At 38.2% G+C, this 17,785-nt stretch overlaps 1 protein-coding gene across 1 annotated transcript in view; it reads left to right on the plus strand.

The window, feature by feature from the left end:
• LOC129004474 (ubiquitin conjugation factor E4 A) overlaps positions 1–17,785 on the plus strand; it is a 165,325-nt gene that overhangs the window by 43,904 nt on the left and 103,636 nt on the right. Inside the window, exon 5 of the mRNA XM_054433077.1 lies at positions 11,670–11,836. Within this exon, the coding sequence (XP_054289052.1) occupies positions 11,670–11,836 (167 nt within the window). The remainder of the gene's footprint in view (positions 1–11,669; positions 11,837–17,785) is intronic.

The raw sequence follows: 17,785 nt of genomic DNA on the forward strand, positions 1-17,785 counted from the left end.
ATTGGCTGTACTCCTAAACGAGTGGGTTTATGGAAAAAATGTCAAGGCTAAAAAAGTTTTTAAACTGCATATTCTATCCGAAAACATGATAAAAAAAACTAAAATCATATTTTTAACTGCCACAAAAAATAAAGGAAAGACCCCCATTTAAAGTTGTCTCTAATTCTTACCGTTTCCGATTTCCCAACGGTGGCCTCCTTGAGTTGATCACCCTGTATATATGAATTTAAACGGATGGTGTTTTTGGCCTCTAGGGGCCTCAAAACGAAAAATTAAATCGGTCCCGGGTCCAGGTGTTACCATAAAAGTACTACGGTAATAGCTTATTCCCTATATGGGAAATTCGCCAAAAACCTAAAAGTTATACAGAACAATATTATATTCAACCAGCTGTTAGTTAAAACAAATTATATGGGACTAAAACAAAATCGATGATTACAAAGATCCCTTAAAAAAATAATTTGAACATCCTACTATTTTACTATGCATATTTAATTAATCTGCCATCCTCATACCATAGATAAAACATACTCCTCAAGTACTCCTTGAGGAGTATGTTTTATCTATGCTCATACCTAAGAATTAAATGTATCAATGGCCAGCATTACACATAGTATAAATAAGTCAACTCTAAATATGTCTTTAAATTTGTTTCCAAATGCTGAATTTGTGTCACAAATGCTGAATGCTTATTGCTTACAGCTGTTATGTTAAGCAAATTTAGCTTAGAAGGTTAGCGTCGGCTGCTGGACTTTTTAAAAATTAAAACTTAATTTTTTAAAAACTGGGACCCTTAATTATAATTATGGCTTTGACATTCCCTAGTTCTCAAAATTATCTTTCTTTCAACACAAAAATAATGAAAATCCGTCGACTGGTTGATTCAGAATGTGAAAAAACCCCATTTACGTTTAACAATACATATGATAGTTGGACAGGTTTCAACCCTTCCGAGGCGTAATACATTTACACAGTTTATATGTAGACTACATTATAACTCATAAAATAGTTCTACAATTAAATGGATCTCCTTTTACAAACGTATATAATAACCAGAAATTTTCAGATCGTCCTTGCGTGTATTTTATGCCACAAATTTTGACGAAAGGCTTTTCATTACATAAACTTTACCTATTTACAGTGTTGACCAAACAGTTGGCAAGAAGCATTAATAGATAAGCTATGTACCAAATATGATAATTATAGCTCTATTCTAATTATGACAAAACACGAAGTAACTAAAAGCGAGTTTTGTTGTTGTAGTAAGCGTTGCAGGAGGTCTACTTTACACTGAATCGACGTTCACTTTTATTGCTTTTGATCTTCCGGCACTGTTGACTCAGCGAAACTGAACTTGTATTTTACCGTATTTCGTTTTATTAAAACTGCTGTTGCATTAGGTCAAATTCCCAATAAGTCAATTGCTTTAACATAGACCACGTTTTTAGCTCGGACTGTACTATTTGACTTACTGGGACTTTTGATCTACAGACACTGCAAACATTGTAGTTTTTGACCTAGCGGCACAGGTATAAATTATTTGATCTTCCGGGACTGTTGACTTTCAGCAACATTCCCTTTGAATATTGGTCATAAAGTCGGGTTTCGGGTCGGGTAGTTGAGTGGAGACGTAGAAATTGGCTAACTCAGGAACTCGCTAACTCGGTCGTGTGTCGGAACTGGCTAACCGTCTCAGTCAGGAATTGGCTAACTCCGGAACCCGCTAACTCGATTTTGTCTCGCGGCGGAATTCGCTAACTCTGGAAGTCGCTAACCCGGCCGCGCACACTGCTCGGAGCGTTGCCAACCTTGTACGACAAAATAATCGTACACTGCCGTATTTCAAAATGTCAGTGTCTATACAACATACAGTAAATGTTATTGTTTTTTGTTATCAATTCCACTTTTAACAGATAACTAGCCCAAAGTAATTAAAAGACAATTAAAAAAATCATGAAAAAGTGTTTTTATTAAACTGTACAATGGCCAGTTAAATGTTTATGATTTCGATCTTAAATATAAATGCCATCAGTATAAAAGAAAATAATACAATATGAAAAATATTCAAAATTTAGTTTAATTGGTAATAAATAATTAAACCTCTACGAAATTAAGCTAAAATACACGCAAGTTCTTAAACACATCAAATAGATATTTCATAACATGTAATAGATCCAAATTAAATGTGCATTTTTATCTTTTTCATACCAATAAGCTACTATTTAAGTAAGAAACCCACATATAAAACATACTCCCTTATATTAGTACATTTCTCATCCTTACGGATGATCTGAAGACAGTTGTGTATTGTTAGTTCTGTCCGGTGCACTGTCTTTAGAGGTCGTGTTTTGTTAACAATTGTTTCTTGTTTTCAGTAATTTAAAACCTCGTTTAACCAAATAAAACGTTCTAATCACAACCAATAACACGTCCCCTAGTTATATAACCAAACAGTAAGGAACAAATCATGAAGTTAACTATAAAATAATAGAAACACAATTTTGTCGACACTAGCGATCAGTGTCACCGGACATGAACTAGACACGAAAAACGAGCTTCAAAGTTTACAATGGGATGTAAAGTTTACTTGTGTTGGTTAGTCTATGGTACAACTATAATGTATTTTCCACCCTAATAATCATAAGAACTTCTCTTTGGTTAAACATACTTCTATAGTTATTTGTGTAACTAGTGGTGAAAGTGGCACTTTGCTGCACACGAGAGCAACGTGTGCATGATGAATGAATGGAATGGGAATGATCTCGAGTGCAGCAAAGGCCTTTTTCAATCGTGTTACACATTATATTTTTCCTACAGTCACTATAAAGCATATGAATAATTAGTCTTTCAAACACTATACAACACGTTTTTAGGTTCAGCTGGCAACACAAATGGTGCCCTAGAGAAAGTAGTACCCGCGGTCCGTATCACTCCGCTATTTTTCCTCGGCAAGAAATGTGCTCCGTGTGTTGAGAATATAGTTCCGTATGTTTTTGTAATTAAAAGTGGATTCTGCGCATAAAAAAATGCTTTAATTAAAGGTATTTTCTTGTTTATTAAGATCGTAGGAATGTTTTAAAAATGTTTAAAAGAAAAGTCCAGAAAGTTCAGAAATACCAAAACTATAAACACGAAATGACAGGTTAAATCGTAGTTATAATAGTCAATCAGCTGCTCATAGTATTATTATCTTTAAGTGTTGCCAACCTATTTCCAAGTGTACACGGATTACGTGCATAATAGAACCATGCTGTTTTGTGTTGTTTCGTTGGAATCCTGATGTGCGGCAAAGTATAAACCGTACGACAAAGTATAAACCGTACGGAAAAGTATAAATATGCAGCAATTAGCAGCTTTCTGTACTATAAACAGTACAGGGAAGCCAACTTTGTCGGGTGACTGTAGGAAAAATATATTTATTTTATCGACTACGTTGCTCTTACTCCTAATTAATCTCCCTAAAAAAAAAAAAAAAAAAAAAAACTTTTAATTAATCTACGACATTATGGTGCCGATACGATATAGGTACTACACTTTCGGCAACACTGGCCAAAAATATTCGTGCTTGGCTCCCATTGGACGGCCCGCGAGGCTTCTGATTGGGAGTTAGCGAGTTCCGCCGAGGGACCGAGTTAGCGACTTCCGTACGAGGACGGAATTCGCTAACCCGGCTCTAGAGCGGGTTAGCGGGTTCCGGAGTTAGCCAATTCCGAAACCGAACAAGTTAGCGAGTTCCTCTCATCGACCAAATTTGAAGATAGGGCGAGACGTAGGAATTGGCTAACTCAGGAACTCACTAACTCGGTCGTGTGTCGGAACTGGCTAACTCTGGAACTGGCTAACCGTCTCAGTCAGGAATTGGCTAACTCCGGAACCCGCTAACTCGATTTTGTCTCGCGGCGGAATTCGCTAACTCTGGAAGTCGCTAACCTGGCCGCACCCACTGCAGGAGCGTTGCCAACCTTGTACGACAAAATAATCGTACACTGCCGTATTTCAAAATGTCAGTGTCAATGAAAATACAGTAAATGTTAATGTTTTTTGTTATCAATTCCACTTTTAACAGATAACTAGTTCAAAGTAATTCAAAGACAATTGAAAAATCATGAAAAAGTGTTTATTTATTTAACTGTACAATGGCCAGTTAAATGTTTATGATTTCGATCTTAAAAATAAATGCCATCAGTACAAAAGAAAATAATAGAATATGAAAAATAATGAAAATTCAGTTTAATTGGTACTAAATAATTAGACCCCTACGAAATTAAGCTAAAATACACGCAAGATCTCAAACACGGAAAACAGATTTAATCGTAATGTCGTAATAAACCAAACCCATTAATTAATACAGCCATCAACTATCGTAACTTTCATAACTAATTCATAGATTTAAAATCAAATGTTCGTCGTTGAACCGTCCAACTTACGTGTACAAATATGATGACATAGACTAAGTTTTTATCTAGGCCTAATAGTTTGAACCAAAGCATTGTAGGCCTACTAGTAAATAGTTGCCTAATTCTAAAATGTGTTGATTTTTTTAGCAATAATGTTACATGTTTTAAAATCGTTTTTAGATTGTACACCTTAGCACCACTAGTAAAAAATAGGAGAAGATATAATATTCATATAATAAAACGTGACAGGGTTATTTTAATTCACGATTCTTAATAAACGAATTGACTGATTTTCCTGATTTGAGTGTTGGGTTTCCTTTATTGCTTTCACAAACTATATAAACGATACCAAGCCGTTGCTCGGTTCACCGTTCACCGGTACTGAGCTACACAATAGACAATAGCTTTGTTTTTGGATAAGATCAAGTAATTTTAGCTATGGCCACCATTCAAATTGTAACAAACAAGAACGCCTGGGTCCATTTAGAACCAGCCTGGAGAAAAACTCTAGACTTTTAAAAAATAGGCCTACTGAAAGACGTAAAATTAATATTAATTCAACAAAATTAAGAGGATAACCCGGGTTCTACACGATAATAGCCTATGATAAAAGAAATTTGCAAGTTGTATTTATGCATAGACTCATTTTTAATGCTATCCATGAATACATCTACCACTTTATAATGTATTGATAAATATTTATTTAAATTCAATAGCTCTATTTAAAAATACATTACCAATACAATGTAATTCTGTAATGACGTTTAACGTGTAAATTGTATTATGATTTATGATTCAAGGTTACAAGCCCAGTATATAAAATGCGAACTCAATAATTTTATTTGCAGAAGTTCACAAAATGGTATTTATTCGAATAAAAGAAACAAATGGCGGACTACGAAAATAGATATTTCATAACATGTAATAGATCCAAATTAAATGTGCATTTTTATCTTTTTGCATACCAAAAAACTACTATTTAAGTAAGAAACCCACATATAACACATACTCCCTTATATTAGTACACTAGCAGAGTACCCGTCCTTCGTACGGGGTTGGTATATAAGTGTAAAATGTTTATTGCAGTCATACTCAAGCTTTGTATTTGCAATGGGGGACGACACAGTTTGATAAAATTTGGTTCTTGAAGTTTACGGTATGCTATAGTATAACACATTTACCATAGCCATAATGCTCTACTACTGCACCTAAACAATAGAAAACAAATCATCAAACCTTTGCACAATATCACAAATGATTCATTAAATGGTCATATAGGCCTAAAAATAACTGTAAACAATCCTACTTTGATAGTTCTCATTGCGTATCACAGCTTTTGTTGCTGCTTAGTTCAATGAGCTATTGTCAAAAATTCAAACAAAAAATGGCCTAATCGTGTTGTACCCTGTTGGTAAACCTTATAACGTTTTAATGCTATTGCATATCATAGAATCAACTTGTTTAGTTGAAACAGCTGACTAAATTCTTTAATTCCTTTTAAATGTGAATACTCATAAGGTTAACATAGGGATCCATAGAGCCACTGGGGCGGAGTACGGAAGGGCTTTTGAGATAAGAATAGGCTTATATGTTAATCGGGAATGTGAGCTATCATTATGCCAAATTTCAGCCCAATCCATCCAGTAGTTAAAGCGTGATTGAACTTCAAACAAACAAACAAACAAACAAACAAACAAACAAACACACAAACTTTCACATTTATAATATTAGTATGATTTCTCATCCTTATGGATCAGCTGAAGACAGTTTTATTGTTAGTTCTGTCCGGTGCACTGTCTTTAGAGGTCGTGTTTTGTATACAATTGTTTCTTGTTTTCAGTCATTAAAAACTTCGTTTAACCAAATAAAACGTTCTAATCACATCTAATAACACGTCCCCTAGTTATACAACCAAACAGTAAAGAACAAATCATGAAGTTAACTATAAAATAATAGAAACACAATTTTGTCGACACTAGCGATCAGTGTCACCGGACATGAACTAGACACGAAAAACGAGCTTCAAAGTTTACAATGGGATGTAAAGTTGACTTGTTTTGGTTAGTCTATGGCAAGACTATAATGTATTTTCCACCCTAATAATCATAAGAATAATGTTAAAACATACTTCCAAATATATTTATTTTATCGCTACGTTGCTCTTACTCCTAATTAATCGTAGGATACGACATTATGGTACCGATACGATATAGGTACTACACTTTCAGCAGCACTGGCCAAAAATATTCGTGCTTGGCTCCCATTGGACGGCCCGCGAGGCTTCTGATTGGGAGTTAGCGAGTTCCGCCGAGGGACCGAGTTAGCGACTTCCGTACGAGGACGGAATTCGCTAACCCGGCTCTAGAGCGGGTTAGCGGGTTCCGGAGTTAGCCAATTCCGAAACCGAACAAGTTAGCGAGTTCCTCTCATCGACCAAATTTGAAGATAGGGCGTTTAACATGGGGTTAGCGAGTTCCAGAGTTAGCCAATTCCGCGGACCCGATAGGGCATTTAACATGGGGTTAGCGAGTTCCAGAGTTAGCCAATTCCGCGGACCCGTTGAGTGACGGTGCTTGCTGTAGCATGTTGAGAAGCTCGCTGTGATTGATCGTCATGAAACTGTGTTGTGATTGGCTGTTGTGTTTCTGTTGCCGTCGAAAGGAACGTAGGCCTATCAGCTGTCATATTCATTCCCATCATTCCTTGTTCATCGTTCACCGGGACGTTGGTTTGGTGTTGGTCGGTAAAATTTGTTTGCTTTGCGGCTACGGCTACAATTTCCGATCGCGATGACTCGGCATCGTGGAATGATTGCTTGTCGAAGGATTTGTTTTCTGAGTGTGTTTGTTGTGATGATGTTTCAGGGCTTCCCGCTGTTAGTGTGCATGATTCATCTTCACTAATATCGCTGGTGTTTGTGTCAATTTCAATGTTGTTATTGTCTTGATTATTATCGTCACTATCCCCACTATTTCCGATTATTTTCCTAGAGGGTTTAGGGTTTTGGCGTAAATTGTATTGACTCATCATCTTGGATATCTTTAACTAACAGGTGACTGATAATTATGAAAAGGGAAACAGGTGGGGAATCTTAACTTAGATACCTTTATAATAGTACAACACTCTTATAGGCTATTCTTAGTTTAACCCAGTGGCGGCTCTAGGACCTTGTTTAGGGGGGGGCTCCGGGGGGCTGGGGGGGTGTGGAGCACCCCCCAACAGAAGAGGGGGGTCGGGGCTTTTAATTTTACATTTTTAAAGCCGTTTGGAGATTTTTTAAAGCAATTTTAACGCCTAAAACTGTGTCCAATAATGTGATCGCGGGAGATGACGATGACATTTCAGTGACCTTGGGAGACGACAATGATATCTGCTCGGCCGCGGGAAATGTTCATGATTTTGCCGCGATCCCGGACGACGACGATGACGTTTCCGTGACCGCGGGAGATGGCGATGACATTTCCGTGACCGCGGGAGATGACGATGACGTTTCCGTGACTGCGGGAGACGATGATGATGTCTACACGGCCGCGGGAAATGTCCATGATTTTTGCCGTGTTCGCGGACGACGACGATAATGTTTCCGGGACCGCGGGAGATGACGGTGATGTCTAAACAGCCGCGGGAAATGTTCAGGATTTTGCCGAGCGGACGACGACGATCATGTTTCTGTAACCGCTGCAGTCAATGATGATGTCTAAACGTACGGTACGCGGAAGATTTCATGATAAAAAAACAACCAAATTTGCTAGTTAGAATTTTTTATTGCTGCATTATTTCTTTACTTGAAAACTCTACATTATCATAATAGGTACTACTTTATGACAAAGACAGGGGTTGGTGTAGTATTATTTAGAAAATTTGGTTAAGCTATAAAAATTGGTATCGGTATCATGAATCGAGAATCGATACATTTTTTTATCAACGCCCACTAATTGTTGAAAAAACTAGTCTAGAAAAATCTGGAATTAGTCTTGAAAACTCTGGAATTAGTCTTGAATTTTATAATGGAAATAAACTAGACACCCTGAATACAGTCATGCTTTGTGAACATTTGTCGTGGTAGTAAGTTGGGAGAAATTAAGCATTATCACTAGCCAATGATTATTTTGTGTTCCATGTTTACAAAGGTTACTTGGTTGAACAATCCTGCGATAGTTACATTTGTGTGTGAAGTTTTCTCAATAATATCCTGTATTAGTTAGCAGTTCATCTATTGTCACCACCTTCAATATCGTTGCAACCTCCAATGGCAGAGTAACTGTGTCGGATTTAGTAAAAGTTTGAGTAATTTTGTCAAGGATGTTTAACACTCCATTTAGCTTAGCATTCGGCTTTTACCCCCGGCTACTTCGGCCTGGAGACCTTTTGTAGCACCCTTTAATTCATTCTGACAGCCCTAGGCTCCTCAAGTAGCCCAGGAGCTGAAAGACACCCAGCTTCCTTATCTCTGTTGGTTCCAGGAATAACCTCCCCAGAGATATAAGCCTTCTATGGGCCAACGCTGGACAGTCCAGCCATAAGTGTTCTGAGGTTTCTACCTCGTTCTCACAGAACCTGCAGAGGTCTGTTTGTGACGTCCCTATGGTCCTGAGATGTTTCCTGATAGGACCGTGCCCTGTTAACACTCCTACTAGCAGACTAATGTCCCCTTTCTTAAGGCTCAGCAAGTCTTTCCAGCCTTTATCAGTGGGGTCGATTAGTAATTTGGACGTCCTCATACCTGGGTGGTTCATCCAGGCCAGAGCCTTTTGAACCTTGACCCAGTCTTGGACTTTGGCTACTCCTGAGCTTATGGGGGTACCACAGTAGGGTTCTGGTCCTGACAGTTGGTCTTCCGCACCCTTCCTGGCCAATGCATCGGCTTTTTCGTTCCCCTCATGCCCCGAATGTCCAGGAACCCAAGACAATTTGACTTGGTTTCGCTCTGCTAACTTTTTGAGGGTGTTTTTACACCCTTTTACTGTTCGTGACTGTGTCACACATGACCCCAGCGCCTTCAATGCTGCCTGGCTGTCAGAGAGAATAAGGATTTTACCCTTTCTTAGATTCTTGCTAATAATATTATTAGCACAGCACTCAATCGCCAGGACCTCTGATTGAAAAACTGTTGTTGTTCTGCCCAAGGCCAGAGATATTTTGGTTTTGTTACCATACACTCCCAGCCCTGATCTCTCATCCTTCCGACTTCCATCGGTGCAATAGTCCAAGCATGCTCTGTCATTGCTGAAGTTGCACTGTTGCCAGTTGTCTCTTCCCCCTATTGCAACTTGGTAAGGAATCTCGAAGTCGTATTCCTTTGTCATGAGGTCTGGTGTGCCTAGTTCCATGTCCATGCTTGGGAATCCCCTCAGGATGGACAGGTGGCCAGACTGCCTCTGTAGATTCAGCTCACCTCTGTTGCCCATTTTTAGTGCAGATATGGCTGCGCATTTCTTAACTTCCAGCCCTAGTGGGAGCATGTCGAGTATTGCCTCCGTTGCATCTGTGGGACAGGATTTCATGGTCCCACAGATCCCCGAGCACGCTAGCCTTTGCAGCTGCTGCAGTTTCCTGCCAGCTGCTGTCTGCTCTGCCTTAGGCCACCATACTAAGGCTGCATATGTAACCATTGGTTTGACTATGGCTTCATAGGTCCAATGTGTGAGTTTGGGACTGAGTCCCCATTTCTTGCCAAAGGTTCTTCTGCAAGCACCAAAAGCACCTGTACCTTTTGCGAGTACATAGTCAAAGTGCCTGCTCCAGGTCAGTTTCTGGTCGAGGTAAACTCCAAGGTATTTTGTTTCCTTCACAAGTTTTACACTTTTCCCCTGAATTTTTGGGGCTGTTAGGTTAGTTCTCCTTCTCGTAAAGGAGATTAGCTCTGTTTTGTCAGGGTTAATTGTGAGCCCCTCTTTGGAGCACCACCCCTCAATGAAGCTAACGGCTGTCTGGGTGAGGTTGTTCACTGTGGCTGCGTGTTTGCCTCTAACAGTCAGCACTAGGTCGTCTGCAAAGGCTTGGAGGTCTATGTCTCTCCTGTCAGCCTCTCTCAGTAGATCATCCACCACAAGAGCCCACAGCAGGGGTGAGATAACCCCTCCTTGAGGGCAACCCTGTCGAGCAATGATAGCTGTCGAGTAGCCTCCCAATTCTGCCGTCACCACCCTGCTCTTGAGCAGGGCATTTATCCAAGCTGCTACGTCGGGGGAGATGCCCCTGCTTCTGACTGCAGCCTCTATAGATTTGTAACTCACGTTGTCAAAGGCACCCTGTATGTCCATGAAGACCCCTGCCATAATTTCCTGGTGTTCTAGGGTTTCCTCGATCTTTGCCACTAGGGTGCTTAGGGCCGTCGTTGTAGATTTGCCCTTCATGAACGCATGTTGGCTCGCACTTAGGGGGTTGATAACTGAATATGCATCCCTAATGTGGCGGTTTATCACTTTTTCCATAGTCTTTAGCATGAAAGACGACAGGCAAATTGGCCTATAGGATTTAGGCTGGGCCTGGTCTCTACCTTTTTTCAGCAGAAACGCCACCCTTGATTTCCTCCAACAAATTGGGATGTAACCTAGGGCAAAGCTGCCCCTGAACAGAGCTATCATATGATTTAAAAGGACCTCTAGTCCTTCTTGGATGAAAGCTGGGAATATTCCGTCCCCGCCTGGATACTTGAAAGGGCTGAATGAATCGACAGCCCACTTCACGACCTCCGGCTTGAACAGCTTACTCGAAAATCTTCTAGCCAAAGCAATGTCTCTAGGTGATTTCCTATTCCAGGGTATCACGTGTTGTCCTATTGAGTTGCCTAATGGGGTGTTCCCTGGGAAGTGGGTGTTCATAAGGACTTCAAGAGTCTCCTCCATTCCTATTGTGTGACTCCCATCCTCCCGTTTTAGCATTCGGCTTATTGATGACACAAATATTAACATAATATGTATTAGGCCATATTTCAATGAGGTTAGGCTGTAAAAATCCCTACCATGGCTACCGGCAATCAATAATATAATACATAATTTTTCCTTGAACTTTGAAGGCTAAGTTTGCAATCTTTAACAGTTTTAGCCTCACCAAACTTCTAAACTGCTGGGGGGTTTGCAGGAGGGTTAACTTAGTTATTAGTTATTAAAATCCACCAAATTTTTAGGTGTGTGAACAGGCCTTCTCGCAGATGCAAACTGAAGCTACTCGCAAGTGGCAACTCCCTTTAAAACAGTTCAATAACTCATATCTGTTAGATGGTTTGATTGAGTCAGTGATAACTTGTGATGTGTTTTATGTTTGTTAAAGGTCGGTTGTCCGCCCTAGATGCCTTCTCTCTTGATACAATAAGCTGTGTTTCGGATGGCTTCATGTTGAATCTTGGAGCCGTACTGCTGAGATTATCAGTCCCATTCACAGACACTGATAAAAATCCAAAACTACTGAGAATAGACCCTACATACCCTTCTGCAAAGGTAAGAATTGTTTACAAATCTGTCTTCTTGTAGAATTTATCAATACGATTGACTGAAAATGTAGATTTAAATGCCTCCACTCCAGAAACAAATAAGTCTGGGGCTTAAAAAATGTTTAATAATAAATAAATAAAAAGTATGCCTTGTGTAAATTTGATTTAAGTGCCAAAGCAAGTGTATAGCCTTGCTAACTTGATAAATGTTAACCAGGAAAATGATAAGTTTAAGAAAATGATGTTTCTACGACCTGTCAGACTGTAACATATTAGAAAACAAGGTAAGTTATATATTTTCATCCAATGTAGGCAGTTAGGCTTTTGACTGTCATACTATCAATTTAATTAACAGGCAGACTTTAATCACTTTTTAAACCTTTACACTACATTTGAGTGTTTTTATTTTATTGATGATTAAGCTCTAATGATGGCTAAGAGTATTGATATTTGTTGAGTGCAATTTAATATTTGCCATATGTCTGTTTTTAATGTTATACTTCAATGATGAATACCAGATGGTTAAATTGTTAAATGTGTTGTTAAAAACAATAATAGTAAAAATCTATGTCTTCACTTAGATGGTTGAATTAAAAGTGTTGAGTTTAATAATTCAGTTTGCCCTTTTATTTTATTGAGCTAGGTATTTTAATTTAGTGTTCAGGGAAACCACATATTTACAGGTTATGGGCCCAGGGCTGTTTATATACGGAATTTGTTAATATTTTTTTTACCTGGCTAATCAAATTGGATTAATATTGCAGCTGAACATGAAAAGTATTGAATACCATTGTTTTATGGAACCAATTTCAGCAATTGGAAATTTAGAATTGAAACTCAGCTGAAGGAATTAGAATTATTATCTTTTGTAAAGGAATCTTATGTTACCAAAGTTGAATTTCTGGATAAAGACACATATGAACAACGAGAGAGGAAGGAAGCAAGGTTGTTGGAATTAGCGAAACAAGATCGGAAGTGCAAGTCGCAGATTATACAGCGTATTGCCGGCAGCCATTTGGAATATGCATAAGACAAGGCAACTGCTTTTGAACTATGGCAATCTCTCTGCAACACATTTGAAAGGAAAGGAATTGCTAGCCAACTTCTACTAAGGAAGCAGTTACTAACAATGAAGTTTGATGCGAAGAATGAGGTTTTAAATCGTCACTTTCTGAAATTTGACAAAGTCATAAGAGAGTTACGTTCTACAGGAGCAACTGTCGAGGAATCTGACATTGTTTGTCACCTACTACTGACGTCGTTGTCACGGCCATAGAGACTCTATCAATGAAGGACTTATCTCTAAGCTTTGTGAAGGTCAGACTGCTGGAAGAGGAGACAAAGAGGAGGGGCGTTGAAAAAATGGAATTTGATTGTACATCACCACCTACTGCCTTCCAGTAATTTTCCAGGAAATCAAGGAACTTCTGGCAACTCGTTCAATTTCACGTGTCACAGATGCGGAAAGCTTGGACACAAACGAGCTAACTGCAGAGTCAAATTACCATAGAACCCAGCAAAGAAAAATAATTCTGCGAACGTGGTCGACACCAAACAGGAAGATGCATTTTGTTTTGGAACATCAAGTGAAGACTGTTCAGCAGATACCATAAATTGGATATAGACAGACAAAGCTTCATTGTACATAACGCCTGATACAATAATTACAAAAGTAATTCCCAAGCTGGTACATGGTCAATTTATATCTAATTTATATCTAGGTTCCTTAATCTAATTATACCCTGACAAGAGTAAAAACTGTTACAATTTATCTTTAAAAAACGTCTGAATTTTGTAATACGCTTTTTGGCTCAAAGTCTCTTTCAGTTTATATGTAAAATTTGATTTTGATAAAGTTCTGTATGAATTAGGTAAATGATTGTAGATTTTTAATCCCATGTAAAGAGGCCCAGTTTCAAATTTTGTGTGCGAATGTTTGGGATATTGAAAAGTTTTGTTATTATTTCTCGTTTGATAGTTATGATTTATTTTATATTTTTCAAAAAAGAAAGGATTTGCATGAACATACTTTGCTATTTCAAATATATAAAGAGAAGGTAATGTTAAAATGGAATGTTTTTTGAAAAAAGGTTTACAGCTTTTTTTTAGACTTCTGGTGAAAAATAGTTCTGAGAATTTACTTTTGGCAAGTGAACACTTTCTTGGCCTCTGCAGAGTTACCCCATAGAGTGACGCCATAAGCCAGCAAAGAATGAACATATGCATGTGTGACGCAAAATTCTAGGGGGGGGAATAAACTGGTATTCACTTAAGTCAGGCTAGGCCTATCCCTAGAACCGGCCACACTCAAATTTCTTCCCCGGAGTGCTCAGAAGGAGACGAGAAAAACCCAGGGGTCGATACGAAGTTGTCACGGCTTTGACTGATCAATTTATTTAAAATTGTATCGAAGGCTCAGAGCTCAGGAAACGTTCAGGAAATCCTGCAGACGCTCAGTTGGAGCTATATCATCCTCACCTTCGCTAACGTGTTTTAGTAAATTTTGCCTAACTTTTAGAATGACTCTGTAGGGCCGACGAGTATCCAATCTTAAGCCAATGTGATATAAATACTCGTAATGAGCTTTAAAATATTTAAAGGTCTAGGTAAATAATATAAAATTGAATATAATGTAAAAGCAATTCCTACAGAGTCGTCGGGGCCTAATTAATATAATTGGACGGATAATTTAACGTGAGTGGTTCAAAATAAATTCAATATCAATATTCGTAGCTGTTTGATTGTTCAAATCAGCTGCTCCCAAGACTTGATTCTTTCACCCGCCAAAGACGGGGTTTAGAACTTAGACGACAAGTCTCGGGGTATTAAAACGGCGAAAACGAGGTACAATTTAGACGTGATAATTATTTGTTAAGCGAACGGAGAAATCGTATTTCGAAACTAATTAATTAAAATAAAATAAACGATCGCCACCGCTAGTCACTGGCAGGCAGGAACTGGCGGGTCAAGACTCAAGTTAAGATATTAAATTTAGATAATTCGAAACGGAATATTAAGAAAACGAAAAGGTATAATAAGTTAAGTATGCGTAAGATAAAACAGAAAGAACGTAAAACGTAAAAATGGGCCTAACTAGTATGGTAGCTAACCTTCGTAATAATATCGTAGTGTCGTTTCGTTGTATTCGTAACCCGTGCGAGCTAGTCGGTGGTCAAACAGCGAATAATTCTTGTCCAGCTCAAATCCCGATTTCCTTGGCCGCGGCTCAAGCGCTGCGGTGGCGATTTCGGAAACTAGCCAACAGCTGATCGGGGATTCGCCTGTTGAGCCGGTCTAGTTGTCGTCTGTCGTTGGTCAACAACCACCATTTCGAGGTTAAGTGATGTTTTAATCGCCGTTAAATATTCGTAAAATCGGTTGTTTTAACTTTATTATGTGAAACGGAGTGCTATTATGAATAAATATATCGTTGTGGGTGTGTTTGTGTACTTCACTGTTATTAAAAGTAGGCCTACGTTCTTTGGCCCATAGCCCAAGCTATGGCCAACACATAGGCCTAGGAGTAGGATGTTGTGGATAAAAATCGGGTAAGTTATGGTGTTTGTTGACTAGCAATACGTTTTTACCCCCCTTAAAATTTGGTACCTCACACATGATATACTGTCAAGCAGACTTCTAGCGGCGTGACCTTGGATAGTACACTTAGTGAATACCTTGTTGACCTTAATTTTTTATTTAGATGATGAATGTGATATCAGACCAACTTAATTTTGAGTCTAAATTTAGACCTAAAAACTTAACAATTTTTGTATTACTGATTGTGGTGTCTGTAACTCTGTTTCTGAGTTTAAATTGAAGAATGTTAGTTTTACATTCATTTAATTTCAGGCCATGGCTCTCAAACCATTCATTGATTTTTTTATTGTGCTTTCAAAAGTTAATTTAAGTTCACTTAGTGTTTTTCTTTTTAAAAGAGCAGTTGTGTCATCGGCATACAAAGTGAAAGCACAGGAATTTGTGTAAAGGCAATTAGGCAAGTCATTAATAAATATAATAAATAATAAAGTTGTAAGAATATATTACTTACGTCAATCAGCTCATTGAGTCGTGAGTTTCACCTCAGTACATGTTTCGACACATTGTCATCATCAGCTGAGTTAGTACTTGTGAAGGTTTTATTCACCAGATGGCTTCGTCATGTTGAATAAATTAACACGTAACATGTAACACGAATACGACACGACACATATACATTTATAACACGTAAAACTTGAAGACATGCAGGCCTGCTCGAACAAAACATACGGTCATGCCGCGGGTCGGGGACAGACTGACTATTTGTTTATCCAGGCTTATCATTGTTATCTCGGAGGCAGTGGACAGCTGTTTCTTTGGTAGGAATGATAGAGTTGAATATTGAGTTGGAGCTGAAATTTAGTTTTTCGTTTAGAACAACTTCCTTTGCGTCATTATTTTTGTGAGCTCTGTAGATTTCATATTCTTCTAACGTGTCCAATTTTCTGCCTTTTTCACAAATGTGGAGTATTTCTAGACTGTTTTCTATTGTTCCGAATGAGTGGTTGTAGTCGATTATATGTTGGCTGAATGCTGACTTCTGTTTGTTCGTCCTAGGGTTGGGTCTGTGTTCTTTAAACCGTAATAATCGACTACAACCACTCATTCGGAACAATAGAAAACAGTCTAGAAATACTCCACATTTGTGAAAAAGGCAGAAAATTGGACACGTTAGAAGAATATGAAATCTACAGAGCTCACAAAAATAATGACGCAAAGGAAGTTGTTCTAAACGAAAAACTAAATTTCAGCTCCAACTCAATATTCAACTCTATCATTCCTACCAAAGAAACAGCTGTCCACTGCCTCCGAGATAACAATGATAAGCCTGGATAAACAAATAGTCAGTCTGTCCCCGACCCGCGGCGTGACCGTATGTTTTGTTCGAGCAGGCCTGCATGTCTTCAAGTTTTACGTGTTATAAATGTATATGTGTCGTGTCGTATTCGTGTTACATGTTACGTGTTAATTTATTCAACATGACGAAGCCATCTGGTGAATAAAACCTTCACAAGTACTAACTCAGCTGATGATGACAATGTGTCGAAACATGTACTGAGGTGAAACTCACGACTCAATGAGCTGATTGACGTAAGTAATATATTCTTACAATAATATCCACAGCTCAGGGGCTTAACAATGAATTTAAATAATAATGGCCCAAGTATAGAACCTTGGGGAACACCATATGTAACGCTGGCCCAGTTAGAATAATATTTTATTGATTTTTTTATTACTATTGTACGCTGCTTTCGATTGAATAGGTATGATCGTAATAATTCTAGTGCCATTCCCTCCAAGCCAATATTCTTCAATTTGATCAGCAGCAACCTGTGGTCCACACAGTCAAAAGCCCTGGATAAGTCACAGAAAACTCCTGCAGTCAACTGTGACTGATCCAGAGCTTCAAGGACACTACTAATATAAGTAAAAAGAGCATTATGTGTGCTTAGATTTCTTCTAAAACCAAACTGCTCTTGACACAGTTTTGAGTTACATTCCAGGTAATGTGCAATTCTAAGATGAATAATTTTTTTAAATTTTTAGATACATTAGTGAGTAAAGAAATTGGTCTGTAATTTTGACTATTATTATGTGTGCCTTTTTTTAAAATTGGTCTGATTTCAGATAATTTTAGCAAGTCTGGAAATTCACCCTCACTAAATGATTGATTGATGAGTCTAGCTATAATATCAGAAATAATGTCAGCAGTCCATTTCAATAATTTAGTGGGAATCTCATCCCAACCACAAGAATTACTATTACTTAAACTTAAGATAGCATTTTTAACTTCAAATTTGTTGGTAAAAGCCAAAAACTGTAATTTATCTGTATTGTCTGATTCTAAAGAGTTTTGACTGATGTACTTGTTATTGATGAAAGAGACATTTGGCACATTTAATATTTCCTTTATGTTGGA

This window comes from Macrosteles quadrilineatus, unplaced genomic scaffold (genome assembly GCF_028750875.1).
Source record: "Macrosteles quadrilineatus isolate MER2022 unplaced genomic scaffold, UCM_ALF_1.0 Scaffold_1__1_contigs__length_201487025, whole genome shotgun sequence".
Taxonomy (NCBI): Eukaryota; Metazoa; Arthropoda; class Insecta; order Hemiptera; family Cicadellidae; genus Macrosteles; species Macrosteles quadrilineatus.